We start from the raw sequence: 13840 nt of genomic DNA on the forward strand, positions 1-13840 counted from the left end.
TAAATCAGGCTTCTTTAAAACCTCAACTGTCCAACTGAGGGAGAAAAGTATGGAGAGAGAGAGAGAGAGAGAGAAGGAAGAGAGGATGTGAGAGCCAGTCAGATCATACTCTGCCCTCTGGTCTCCACATGTCGTCACATGTCCCCTTTTTCCTTCTTCTTCTTCTTTTTTTTTTTTTCTTCTTCTTTTACAGTGATAAAAGAAATATTTGCCTTTTAAAAAAAGTCTCTTAAGATGGACCTGATGAATGCATGTGTTAGATTTAAAAAAAAAAAAAAAAAAAAAAAAAAAAAGATCTCCCAATAATCACTTTTTGCTCCTGAGATCAGAATTAATATTAAAACATGCTGAAGCTCGACTCAAATCTGATGCTTACATTCATAAATGATCTTCTACTCACTCACATACACATAATCATTTGAACGCTACCTCTCTTCTGGTCAACACTCATAAAATAAAAAAAAAAAATAAAAAAAGTTTGAATAATGATTAACGGTCTTGCGTCACACCTGTGGAAATCATGAGTAATTTACAGGTTCATCATGCCTTAATGAGGGAACAAAGTCATCATTCATAAGAACTGCTAGCTTGCAATGCAGAAGAATTTGCTCGCATCAACAACGCGCAAATTTAGACCACCTGGAGTCATGTGTAACTGAATAGTGCATACATGTACATATGTAGGGGTTGTTAGTTAATGGAATGAGCATGCTTGTTCACACACATGCCCCCTCCTGCATACCTCCAGTCCCAGCCCAATGGTAATATTTCAGAAATGCAGGGCTATAAAATCAGGCTGTAGCATATATCTTCCAGGCTTCCCGGTCGACTGGTGCAGTAAGAGTCAGTCAGCAGGGGAGTAGCAACACTGAGGATTTCATCAGCTCAGTAGTTTACAGAGACAGGACTGTGGGCACTTCCAATGCCCTCCTGCTGTTTTCAGTTCAGTTCAGTAGTTACAAAGTGATGGTTTCCTGGGGCTGCCGACGTGTTAACTATCACTCACCACTAAGTGACGATGTAGAGGTTGGTTTAGTTTAAAAAACAAAACAAAAAAAAAAACAAAAAAAAAAAAGGTAAACCAGCCAGACTAGCTGGAGAAGTGAGGTGTTAGTTAGAAGATGCTTTTTTTTTTATTCAAAAGCAAAAAGAGTCTGAAAGTTTTTTTTTTTGTTGTTGTTTTGTGTTTTTTTGTTTTGTTTACTGCATTAATCTCACAGGTAAAAAGTGTTACTGTACATGCCACAAACATTGTGTTGGCATGAAGGGGGGAAATAAATAAAGACAAGGGGGGGAGGGGACAGGTGAGGTGAGGTGAGGGAGCTGTGGCCCAATGCTGCAGGGAGAGGAACCGGGGGGGGGGGGTGGGGGGGGTTTCCCCCGTGAGACCAGATGATCAGTCAGATATGGACACTGGTGTAGTGGTTTGGAGATCCTAGTGCAGGGTATCTATTACTGATGTGGCCTGAGTGTGTGTGCAGATGAATGTTCTTATGTGGGGATGCAGATCTGTGTTTGAGGCAGCAGGGAAGCCGTGCAGGAGCCGAGGGGGTGTTGAGGATGGGTGGGGGGGGGTGTTTGGGGCGGGGGGGGGGGTGGCAGCACTTGTAGTCCAGCAGTCTGTTTGTCTGAGTGCACACGCTTCTCTCACTTGCATGTGTGCACGTCATAAACGCGCACGCACTCCTGACAGCTGACGTAGCAGCACCAGTGGAAGATGCAGTGGCACTTCTCTTTGCGTTTCTCAGTCCGGGTGTTGTGGCCGCGGCCGCAGCACAGCAGGTCGCAGCCCTCGATGCCGTGCGACGACACGTTGCAGACGCGGTCGCGCGTCCCGAAGGAGCCGGTCTCAGGGTTGGGCTCGCAGAAGTTGGGTGAGCCCTCGTAGTAGACCAGGTCGCGCTCGGTGGGGTGTTTGAAGAAGTTGTACTTGACTCGCAGTGTCTCCACCCAGCCGCGAGACTCGCGGTGCTTCTCCACCACCATCTCTGACGCGCTGTCGTACTTGTCCTTCAGGTAGTCGCCCAGCATGCGGAAGTCCGGCTGCGCCCACCAACATGTCTTCACCTCACAGCTTCCTGACAGACCGTGACATTTACAGCGCAGGTGCATGTGGTCGAGGATGGTCTGAGAAACACAGAAAACACACTTTATGTTCACTTTGTAAGAAAAAACAAAACCAGTTCTAAACTTTAGCTGTTTTATTATCTTGCATTGTTGAATAAAAGTGTATAAAACTTGGTAAAATCATTTCTGGTCATTTGAACATCTCCAATCCTAAAGAGAATCAAACTACACTACACTAAAAAGCAGCTATTTATCAACCTGGCAACCTTTTCTCCAATTGTCTTAAAGTATCACTTCAGTAAAAATCTCTCTTTAGTATAAAGATGTAGTAGATCAGGCTTTGAAAAGTGGATCTGAAGCTCCATCAGCTTGGATTCACAGCAGTTACAACAGATTCAAATGGCGTCATGACAAAAAAAAAGTGTCAAAATGTCCACAGAAACTTCTCAAACCATTGCTGCGGTGTAACCCACTCCTCCGCTGTGGATCCATCTGTTTAATATGTTCCAAACAATCTTCACTTATCTTATAAATGAATAAAAACTTCACTTCTCCTGATGTTTTTTGACACTTTTTCACCACGTCTCACCATCGTAACTGCTGTGAATTCAAGCTGTGACCTCGGCCGCCGTGCTCCGCGAAGAAGCGTGCGTCAAACTATTCAGTGGCGACAGGTGATGAGTGGTTGATACCCAAAAGACCGATTTTCGGCGGAGTATTCCTTTAATTAACTAAAAAATGTGCTTGCTGCAGTGCTTGTGGGGCAGTCGAGTCAGTCACCACAAAATGAGATCTGCTGGGATTTTATGGTCAGAAATTTACAGGAAATTCAGTAATGCAGACTAACAAAACCACTAAAGACTCACAGAGCAGGCCAAGAAAAACAATACGCCACTGGCTGCATTTTATTTAAGTGTCATGCAGCTGTGAAGAACAGAGGCACTGCGCTGCTGCTAATTCCCTCTGAAGTCACCGGCTCACATCATGAGTGTGCAGCCACGGGGCATATTTTACCTTTGTGTTTTGATTTTGTTGTGCTTTAATTCAACAGCTATATTTAGCTGCAGAATTCCCCCAGCTGGGGCGGAAGGCAGGTGGCTGTGGCACCTCTGGGTTTGGAGAAGGAGGGGGGTGGGGGGTGGGGGAGTAAGGGTGGAGGAGTGGATCGACTAGTGACATCACACTGTTAGCTTGTCATGCCAACATCAAATCCCAGAGGCCCTCGGGGCTGAAGGAGGGAGCGTGAGAGGGCCAGGTGGTGAGGAGAGAGGAGAGAGGAGAGGACTGCTGTTCAGTTAGCTGTACAGCTCCTGTGGTCTCTCTCGTCGCTCCTGTGCGCTCAGATCAAAGGGCTTGTCTTGTTGCCGTGTGGTCCCTCCATTTGCCCCTCAGCGAGCAGCCGGGGAGCCTATTTTCTCCCGGCGGTGACAGCAACCAGTGATGTTTTAAGTCTGAGCTGATTTCCTTCTTTTCCCCCTCAACTCACTCGGGTTATTTGACTGTCAGGGAATTTTTCATTGGGATGCAAAGCATGAAAGGCGAGATGTAGGGGCAAAGGCGGCGGGGGGAGGGTGTTGCTTAAATGAGTAATTAACCAGTCATTCAATGTCAAGTGATCACTTTCAGGTGGAAACTCAGAAATGTCAAATACCAAATCCCTGCCTGTCATATGAACAATTAGTAATCCCAAAAAGTAATGTTTCCTGGATAAATCCACTGCTGTTACAAAACAGTCAGGTCATTGTCCATTGTTTACTCTCCTCCGTTCTCAGTTTGTACCCTTCGCTATGCTAATTTATAGTATAGTTTGCATCCTGCTGTATAAAATGTGTTCAGCAACAGAGCTTACCTCTATCTTATAGTCGGTCCTATTATTATTATTCAGCACATCTTTTAACTATTAAACTCTAAACTGAATCACAGAGACAATGAGGTCTGATCAGTTTAGTCTCACACTAATCAATATGTGCACCACAAGGCCAAAGGTATGTAGGCCTGGGGCTGTTTTTCATTGTTTAGGCTTAGCTACTGAATTCCAATCAAAAGATATCTTAAAGTGGATGTATTATGCACGTTTCCAGTTCTGGGGCACTACTGGAATATCTTTGCATGATTTGCAGTATTTACTACTATAGTTGTAGTATTTATGCTTCTTTTTCTCGTCCTTTACTTAAAATGGAAACTTCTCAGTGACACGTTTGAGCCCAAATATGATCCGAAATATGTGAGTGGACAACTTTAGAAACAACCTTAGCAACAAAGTCTACCAACGGACGGCTGTTGGGTGTGCGTCAACAATCTGATGCCATCACAAGGAGAAAGCAGAGGTAACTTACACAGCATTCAGAGCAGGTTAACGCCCTGGGTTTTGTCTTTCAGGGAGCATTTTTAAATACGTTCACCTCAAGCTTGAGACTTCTGACTATGTTTAACATCTTACATCCAACATCATAACATAAAAATAATAGAAAATCACAAAAAAACATGATATGTCCCATTTAATTCTACAGCATACACTAAAAACAGTTTGATCCTTTCCTGTTTCAATGTGACAATGCTCCTGTGCACAAAGCCAGCTCCATAAGGGAATGGTCTTTTGGTGAATGGCTGTGCAGAGCTCTAACCTTAACCCCATCCAACTGGATCTGCCTTTATCAGCTTCAACCATCACTAATGCTCTTGTGGTTGAAGGTGAGTGAATCCCTGCAGCCAGGTCCTGACATCTTATCGAAGGCCTTCCCAGAAGAGAAGAGGCGATTACAAACGAGATGTTTCTCTATCTCATATGCACGTAATGCTTGGGTGTCTAAATACTTTTGGCCAGTGTGTGATATGGATTAAAGAAACCTAGAAAGGCACAGAATGTGTCTAAATGTGTTTACCGTGCGTCCTGCTTCGTTGTTGTGTCGGTTCATCGCCGAGCGGGCGTCTGGACGGTTCTCTCTGGCGTCGGCGAACTCCCTGGACACCAGCACCCCGAACTCTGCATCCTCACTGCAGCCACCCCATTTCCAGCCCTCCCCTGGAGGCCCCTTGTGGTGGGAGTCACAGCCGCACATGGTGGACGTGCCCTCAGCGCAGGACCGCGTCACTGCAAACGCAACGCCCGCTGAGGCTATAGCGTGGACAAACGCTGACTCTCTAGTTGCTGAGAGAGACAGATGACAGACAAAAAGGCAGAGAGAAAAAGGGAGACATTGAAAGTGTGTCAATCATGAGTTAAACATGGACAAGAGCCATCGTTACTACTGCCAACATCCAGACAGAAGTATTGAAAGGGATACCTTCAGGCGATAACCTTTTAACACATTTCATCTTTGAGGAGGCACTTTCATGCACTGGTATTTGCCACTGTAAAAAGCCAGTTAAGCCTATAGAAACTGACATATCTCCCCCCTCTTACTTCATAATATGTTAACACGATTCACAGTATTGACCATATTATCGTCGCTGATGAGGAAGTGCTACAGGACACACATGAAGGAGCCTCAAAGCAGAGTCCCTGCAGTGACATCAGCCCATTGTGGTTGTGTCAGGAGGGCCTAATGCTCAGTGGGATCTCAGTGACCTCCTGTCATCCCTGAGGTGTGCTGCTGCTTTGCATCTGGATAGTGTTTCAGGAATGTTGTCACCCCCCCCGCCCCCCCACCCTCCCCCCTCCCAAACTCCTGTACCCCCTCCCAAACTCCTCTACCCCCTCCCGTCCCCGTTCAGAGCCCAAGGCCTTCAGGTGAAACTGCGAGTCGGCCTGTTTCTTTTTTACGCTGAGGGATGGAGTTACGCCTCCTTTGAAGGCAACAGCTTATTATGTAACCAGACACCATTGTTTCACAATCACAGCACACTTACCACGGCTCACCCATTACACACCACTAGCTCTATTACAGACATCCAAAAACACGCACACACACAGGTATGGGGAGGTGTCTCGAGCAGGCGCTCAATATTTCAGGAACCTAACAGAGCGTCTGGAGTTTCAGACGTGCACGACTGCATGATCCGAATTTTGAAATGTGTATGAACACAACCGAAGAATTAAACCCGTGTTTTTTGCAGACCACAATGGCTACTAAAGCTAGAAATTCCTTGGCCTGATTTCACTGGCAACGAGGCTTTCGAGACCCAATCAGACCACTTTACATGCCACAGACAAAATTTACCAATGTTTAGCTTGAGGCTAGTTATATTTCACACCCTGAATGTGTCTGTAAGCAAAACTACAAAACAAAAATACTTGTTTTGCTGTGTTTTTGCCTGTAGGGCTAAGTCAGGGCAACAAGAGCTAATATTTGTGGTGTTGCATTAATATTAATAAAGCTAAACATTTCTTTTAATGTGTAAATGTGTTTATGGTCTTGCTTTTATTGTGTCAGACTGATTTGTGTATTTTACATATTGCGCATGCTTTTTTATGTCCGTGCATGTTTCAGTCTAACAATGCAGCTCAATGTGGTCTTATTCAATCTACATTTCTATTAACATTAATATCTTCATGTATTTATTGTCTTGCATATCTTGTATTATGAGCCTCTGTGTTGCATGTTTTCAATAGTACCTGACAGTGTAGTATAAGGATTTTTTTTATTATCATTAATATATTCTTTTTTCTTCATTTTATTATTTGTTCTGCATGCTTATAAATGATCTTAATAACTTTGTAATCTCATATTCTCATATTTTGTTTTTAAGGGTGACTCTGTAACATCTGTCCAGGGACTACAGATGAAAAATAGCCTCTTTGCTAACTCTCTTAATGTGCACCGTCCCTGTTAAACAAACAAACAAATAAAATAAATAAAAGTAAAGAGCTAGGGATGTATTATGTGTCTATATTTCTGACATTTCTATGTGCATGCGTGCTAATAATTTGACCTAAAAGAGGTCAGATGGATCACGTGATATTGTACAGATGTAAAAGATACTAAAATCCTGAAAATCACAGCTATGTTAAGTAATATTTGAAAAATAATGATGCAACCTGAAGACACCCACAATATGATATTTTTATGTTATTATATCTAAGCAATCAGTCTTGTATGATTGGATGACACACACTCCTCAGGTTGGGCATCCCTGCTCACCCTGGCAAGCCTAGCTGGGCCCTCCACAACATGGGCCTGTGAGCCCTGGGCCCCTGGAGCTCTGGCTCTTAGCCAAGGCTAGCGCTGCTGCTGCTACCTGCTGGGCCCATCAATCCGCCTTTGTTTCCCTTGTGTCACACTGTATTATCCACACAAAGGGCCCAGCGACTCGCGCCCCCACAGCCCCGCTCTGCCCGGAGCTGGCATTCCCTAAACTCCCTAACCCCCTCTCTCTCTCCCTCCAGCCACCCCTCCGCCAACACCCTGAGCTGAAATCCCATACACCACCACCCACCACAGGACCTCAACCCCCCACTTCCTCCAGGCATCCACCAACGGCACCACCACGGCCAACACGCCGCTTAAGGTGGCTGGAGCTGGTGGTTGGTAGCTCTCTCTCCCTTCCCTAACTTTTTTCCATTCATCACTCCTAAAGTGAGACGGCTCTTCTTCCTTCCCTCCTTCCTTTGCTTCCCTATCCCAAAGTGCACACCCGGGCTAGGTTTGGAGAGATCCCCTTTCAGCCTGTTTTCATGACAGAGTCAAAAGGGCGTGTGAATGGGGCGTCTGTGGGAGCTGGACTGTGTGAGGCGCGCACTGGTCTTCATGCACAGTAGGGGTTGAGCAGAGCCCCCCGGCCCTTTTCTATTGCCTGTAATCTCATTTGGCCTCCCCTCTCCCTTTTATTTGACTGAGGAGCTTGGACTGCTCATGCTGCCCATTTCTGCCCAGATTCCTTCCCCTCTGACACACAGGGTAATTCATTTCCAATCAGCAACCTCACTCACAACACACAAACTTCTACATTTATAATTAAGGACTGCAAGTGCTTAAGCGGGACACCTGTGCGTATTGTTTGCTACCGTCAGGTTCAGCGGGATTGTTTAAAAGACGCAGTCAGAGTGGAGCAATCTGACAATTAGTATTCTGCGTGTGAAGTGCTTGATGGATGTCTCCAGTATATCAGCTGTACTTGTCAGGTTTTGTTGATAGATTTACCGCGTTGACCCCCTTTCATGTATGAGAGTGTAAACACGGTGAGGAAAACCGAAAAAAGAAGCCTCCGACTACGAAAACAAATGCAATAGTGAAGGTAAAGATGGATGTAAGTGGAATAATGTGTCAGTGCTTGTACCTGCACTCATTTCTCACTGCAGCCAGGAAAGGTGTATATTATTGTAATTGCCCTAGTTAGTCGTTTGTCAGCAAAAGCCCAAAGAACAGGCAGTGCTAAGCCTTAGGGTAACTCAGTAAAATGCTTCATGAAGAGTTTTTGTAACAGCTTGCAGTAGCCGTCGCTGTGCAGCCTACTTTTTTACAGCTGGGTGTTGTTTGGCACAGATCATTTAGATCATAACTTATTTTATACAGTGAACCTCAGATACATATGTATATCGTTACAAAATGCAGCAGTAAAGATTCATAGCTGGGGTTTTTTATTATTAAGCACAAAAAATTGTACCTTTATCTAATACAGGGCCGAAGATGGCCAGGTTGTCCTTGATAGTGGTACAGTTCCATCGGCGGCCCCTAAACTGGTGTTGGCATTCCTGGATCCCCAATTTGACACCTTCAGCAACGCTGGGCATGATCTCGATGTAGTTGCGACAGAATCGCAGCTGCTTGGGCACCAGGCCTGGGATAGAGCCGCACAGGATGGGTTGAGAACCCAGGGATGAGTACTGCTGCCCGAGGGCCAGGGACCTGCGACACACAGAGAGGGAAAGCATCATTTAGCGAGACCTGCTGGACCAGAAACATATCTGCATGTGTGTTCAGTAGTCTACAGACATCACCACCTAACATTACAGTAAACAAAACTTTTTTCTCACGATGTGCTTTTTATGGCTGGGATCCAAAACACTATTTCAGCACAGAGAAACGTGTCTGTAGCACGGATTATCAAAAACTGTCAAGTGCCATAAATTGACATTGAATGCCTGGTCAGATTGGTAATTAAATATAATTCATTCTTTGATCAGATACTTCCTGATTTAAAATGATGTTAATTTCAGTGTAGTTACAGTTCTTTTACGGGCACTTGAGGCAACATCGTATCTGCACAGGTATTGAAAAAATTCAAATGATGCCCAGCCCTAGTGCTTTTACAATTTTATAGGATGTGGGAATTGGAAGCACTTGCCTCAGCCTGTGCCCTCCCTGAACTCAACCCCACAATAGCAATGATGGTGACCTGCCAGGGAGGCCTCCCTGAAAGGCAACCTGCTCTACAAGAGGAGACTGCTTCGCTTCGGTATTCATTAATCTCAGGTCTTAATGTGAGCGTTGCTCTGACAGTACAGTGATTCATACTTGAGTGTTTTATTGACTTATCTGCTTAATGTAGTTTATACAAAGAGCTCCTGTTTATTTTGTCTCCTTTTTTTTTTTTCACCAAGAAGGGGGAGGCTAATAGGCCCACTTCAGGGCAGGGATACAAGCTATTAGTACTGACTTTTCAAAGTGTTTCCACTTGTTAGCGTACACAGATCTGCTGATCTAACAGATAACACACAAGAACCTGTCTGATTAGTTTGGGAAAAGCCCCCTCATATAATTTCAAATATATGAAAACACCTGCCTCTGCAGTTCCATCATAAATTTGCGGTTTTCCTCTGGAGCTGATGTTTTAAGAATGACAGCGTATGCAGCTGAGCTCGTTAGTGACGGACAAAAACAGCATATCTGAAGCTGTTTGCCTCACCAGAAGGCCCGTGCAGATGTGCCTAAGCAGGGATTAATCACAACAACTAGACAGCCAAGTTCAGCTTGTGATGCCAGAAACCATTATAGTTTCATTCAGGTAATTAATTTTAATTGCTTTCTATTTTTCTTGAAATAAAAGAGAAAGAAAAAAAACATGTTTGCCATGCCCATGTTTTAACACGCTTTTTGTGGTGACAAGCTCAAACAAAACTGTACGGTGCCTTCCAGAAGCTCAGCATTTACTGTAGGTATCTGACTCAAATTTCATGTTTATTTATTTCTGAGCATACAGTATATTACCTGAGGAAACAAACATGTACAGGTCTGCATTCTTAGAGGATGAATGCTTTACAATAGACGTGTGATGGGAGTGTTTACAGGGTTAGGGAGGTGAAGATGTGCTGCTTGTTCAGCGCTCTAAGAGAAGGGCTTCACCGGTGTCGAGCAGAATCTCCAGCACTTCGAGTCTGGACGGACAACGTGGCGCTGCAGGGCCATGAGAGGATCACAGGGGAACAATTGACGCCGATCAGATCAGAGCGCCACTCAGGATGACCTCAGGACCCCCGCAGGGCGCAACCCAATCATAGCAGCCGCTGACTCTGACAGATGAGTGCGGTGCAGTGCCCCACCCCAACACAAAAGTCAAACTCTTGAAGTCACAGGGGGAAAAAAAATCCCCCGCTTAGATAGTTCACAGCTCATATGCGCTTTTGCTTTCCCTACCCTGCCCCCACCTACCCGACACCCTCTCTCCTCCCATGCACTGTTTTTGATCTCAGGTGAGCATTGTAACAGGTATCGAGGTTTGCCAGAGGAGCCACTGAGACATGAGGCTGTGTTGTTTTGTTGTCACAGCTGGTCTGATGGAATATATGGTGAGCCCCGTGTGTTGTTGGCATGTGTTTCCTGACTGATACACAACAAACAATTCTGATGTTTCAGTAAGACACCGCATCTGATCACAGTACATCAAGGATGGCGCAGCTACATAAACTATCCAGAAACTTTCAAATACTACTATCCACAAGGAAAAACAAGTCTCTTCTCTGTCATATGCAACTCAATAATTCAAATTTAAAATGCTGTTTTGCCCAATTTGATGTTCCCATTCAGAGTTAGTAATTCAATAGTGCTCATCAATCTCCATTCATGTTCTTGTCTTGAGTTTACCCAAGCGAAGGCAGCCACATGAGCTCATGTGCCAGTCCCGATCCCACCGACATCACAGTGTTTCAAGTGTTGCTGACATCACTCCGTCTGGTGACTGAGTGACTAAGGACCTTAATTACACTGTCTGCTAGCGTGGTTACTGCCCATTAATCTCACAGCCATGGGATGGACCGGAGTGGATGATGACTTACACAGAGCCAGCATCTGAACTCTGGTGTCACATACTCCTCAACAGCATCGGCCATTAAAATCAAAGAAAAATGTGTCCTGTCCCAATAAGATATCTGTACATTCAGGCCGCTGCGCCAACCTCTTCTACATTATGAGTTCTATTCAGGACAGCTAAACAGCTCACCCGCCACTCTGACATTCTGGCTTAGCCAGTGAATTTGGGATTTCTGATGGAATCAATTAGCTAACCGCATGGGACTTTGTGGTGGACATAGCATGTTTAGACTACAGGCTGTGGATCTGCCAGCCTATTTGTCTTTGTTTGCAAAGGCTGTGCCTCACTTGATCCGTACGGACAGATGAGATGAAAGGGATATCTTTTTGGCGAGGTGCTAATGAGAGTCTTAACCCGGAGGGGTTATGAGGCGTATCGTGCAAACAGACACACACGCAGACGCATGCATGAGGACCACATGTGTGCCATGCTGATCCTGCCTGCTTTGCCTCACTTCTCAGAAGCCATGAACAACGTGTCTCAACCGAGTGAGGGAGCAACAGACGCAGAGACCTCCACAGAGGCAGAATGCCGGGGGAATCTGCTGCAGGGGACGAGACAAGCAGTAGAGCAGCAGTGAACTGCAGGGTTTGGCAGGTGCATGCCCAGGCAGGTCTGTATGGGGCCTCTTGTGGCCTGGGGGGGGTTTACGGCTTGGTTGGGGGTTTTCTCGGTATATAAACTGGGCTGATGTGAAAGTATGATGGGCTGCTGGAAACCACAGAAATGAAGCAGAGGAAACAAAGGGATTCCACCACACACATTGCTGAAGAGTGGAAATTCACGCAATCAAGACTGTGACACTGTCAACAAAAACTATTGACTCAACCACTCCCAGTGTAATAAAATCACTACTACGACCTCAAGTGAGATGGCAGGGATTTCTCAACTGCATCTCTCGGTTTTTATTTTGTTTGTGAGCACGCTCAGCTTGTGGTGAGTCAGGGAATCTTGTACTATCAGAAATATGTTGCAGCTGCAGATTGTGGGAGGTCTGTATTACAGGGGTCGGTGTGTTGCACATGTCTGTGCACACATGAACTTTCTTTGTGTGACAGCCTCTTATGTCCAGAGGTACAAAAAGTACCAGGTGACCCTCTGAACCTGTTGAGGAGAACATGACACCTGACCTTACTGCCTTAAGCCTGATGGCCTACAAAAACAGTTTGAAGTTCATGACCAGGGCCCATATGCAAGTATCTACAAACACGACTGCTAATCCTCAGCCTGTTTGCTTCATTAATCAACAAGAGGATCATTATACTCAAAAGCTTGATCAATTTGTACTCCACAGAGTCTTCAATGATCTGTGTGTGATCAAACCAGACTCCAATATATCTTGTCAGAGTTACTGTTTATCGTTAGAGGAGGGGAGGGAAATAAGTCAGCTTTGAGTTTCAGGGCAAACCCAGTGCCGACTCCTTATCTTAGTGTAGTAAATTTAGATACTGAAAAGGTAGCTCAAATTGCTCAAGCATGACATGCAAAAGCTTGACATCTCCACACACGCACCAATACAGATGCAACAAAAAGTACTCTTAAGTTACACTGTACCTATGATGATCAAAAGAGCTTTTATATGAGCTACTTAATTTTAACATTTAACAACCATAAAAGTTTAGATACACAGTACCAGTCAAAAGTTTGGACACACCTTCCCTTTCCCCTGAATGAGAAAGTGTGTCCAAACTTTTGACTGGCACTGTAGCATAGCGCTGGAGTTTGCATCTCATGTTGTTTTTACACATTTGACACTTTGCCATTAATGATTACACTAAAATCACACTAAGCATTTACTCTGCTCCTTGCTAATCCTGTGAGAGACATGGCCAAAATGTGAAATGTGTTATTAATAAGTTGATTTAATGTCAATCATATTTTTGTATATTTTAATATACAATAGGCTAAATGTTTTTCTTGTGTTGCACAAAACAGGAACGGAAAAATACAGTATATCACTCCTGGCTGCCATGTTTGGTTTAAATGTGGAAATTATTTTAGCTTAAACGTCTTCTCTAGAAACAAGCTTACATCATCAATCTGTTAGTTATCTTATCTAAATTTCATATTCATAAGTGTAAGTTTGCCAACAAAAAGCATTTTTCATTCAGAATATGAGCATATGAGCAGTACTTACAGACCATTAAATCTTGCACTAATAAGAAGGCTGTAAATATCAATGAGTTTATTGTTTTTAATGTCTTTATTTAAATCTATTCTGTTGTTTTATTTGTTGTTTGTTTATTTATGTTTTAACTGGATGATGTAATTATCTTTAACGAATCTGGAAATGGCTTCAAAACAGTAGTAAGTGTTCTAAAAACACCTGCTGGATTTTTTTTTTTTTTTTTTTTAACAATTTCGCTTGTATATAAATATTTGACCTAAACGTTAGCTTCCAATGTAACGTAACTCAAGTGTAAAACGATAATTAGCATTACCAGAGAGATTTGTAATGAATGTCTACTTTACCTTTAACCATTCTGCCTCTTTCATGTGGAGAAGAGCTGCTTTAGTTGAATAAGGTCTGTTTTTTTCATTGCTTTTACAGCACGTATTACCCGAACAATATCGGTGTTTTGCTATA

The 13840-nt window shown here is 44.1% G+C and overlaps 1 protein-coding gene across 1 annotated transcript; it reads right to left on the bottom strand.

Moving 5' to 3' along the window:
* Nucleotides 1-1591: 1591 nt before the first annotated feature.
* LOC137171762 (proto-oncogene Wnt-3) lies at nt 1592-13810 on the bottom strand. Its single transcript, XM_067575868.1, has 4 exons — nt 13726-13810; nt 8611-8852; nt 4950-5215; nt 1592-2127 (listed from the first exon to the last, which is right to left on the bottom strand). Exons 2-4 carry the CDS (start codon nt 8735-8737, stop codon nt 1648-1650), a joined length of 873 nt encoding a protein of 290 aa, XP_067431969.1. The 5' UTR covers nt 8738-8852; nt 13726-13810; the 3' UTR covers nt 1592-1647.
* Nucleotides 13811-13840: the final 30 nt, after the last annotated feature.

The sequence above is a fragment of the Thunnus thynnus genome, chromosome 20, assembly GCF_963924715.1.
Source record: "Thunnus thynnus chromosome 20, fThuThy2.1, whole genome shotgun sequence".
Lineage (NCBI taxonomy): Eukaryota > Metazoa > Chordata > Actinopteri > Scombriformes > Scombridae > Thunnus > Thunnus thynnus.

What these genes read in the sequence shown, in the direction of transcription:
- LOC137171762 (XM_067575868.1), bottom strand. Translation starts at nt 8,737, where the DNA reads ATGCCCAGCGTTGCTGAAGGTGTCAAATTGGGGATCCAGGAATGCCAA. An exon ending in CGGCCCTGTATTAGATAAAG is followed by an intron (nt 5,216 to 8,610) that starts GTACAATTTTTT and finishes TGTCTCTCTCAG; the next exon opens with CAACTAGAGAGTCAGCGTTT. An exon ending in ACAACGAAGCAGGACGCACG is followed by an intron (nt 2,128 to 4,949) that starts GTAAACACATTT and finishes TGTGTTTCTCAG; the next exon opens with ACCATCCTCGACCACATGCA.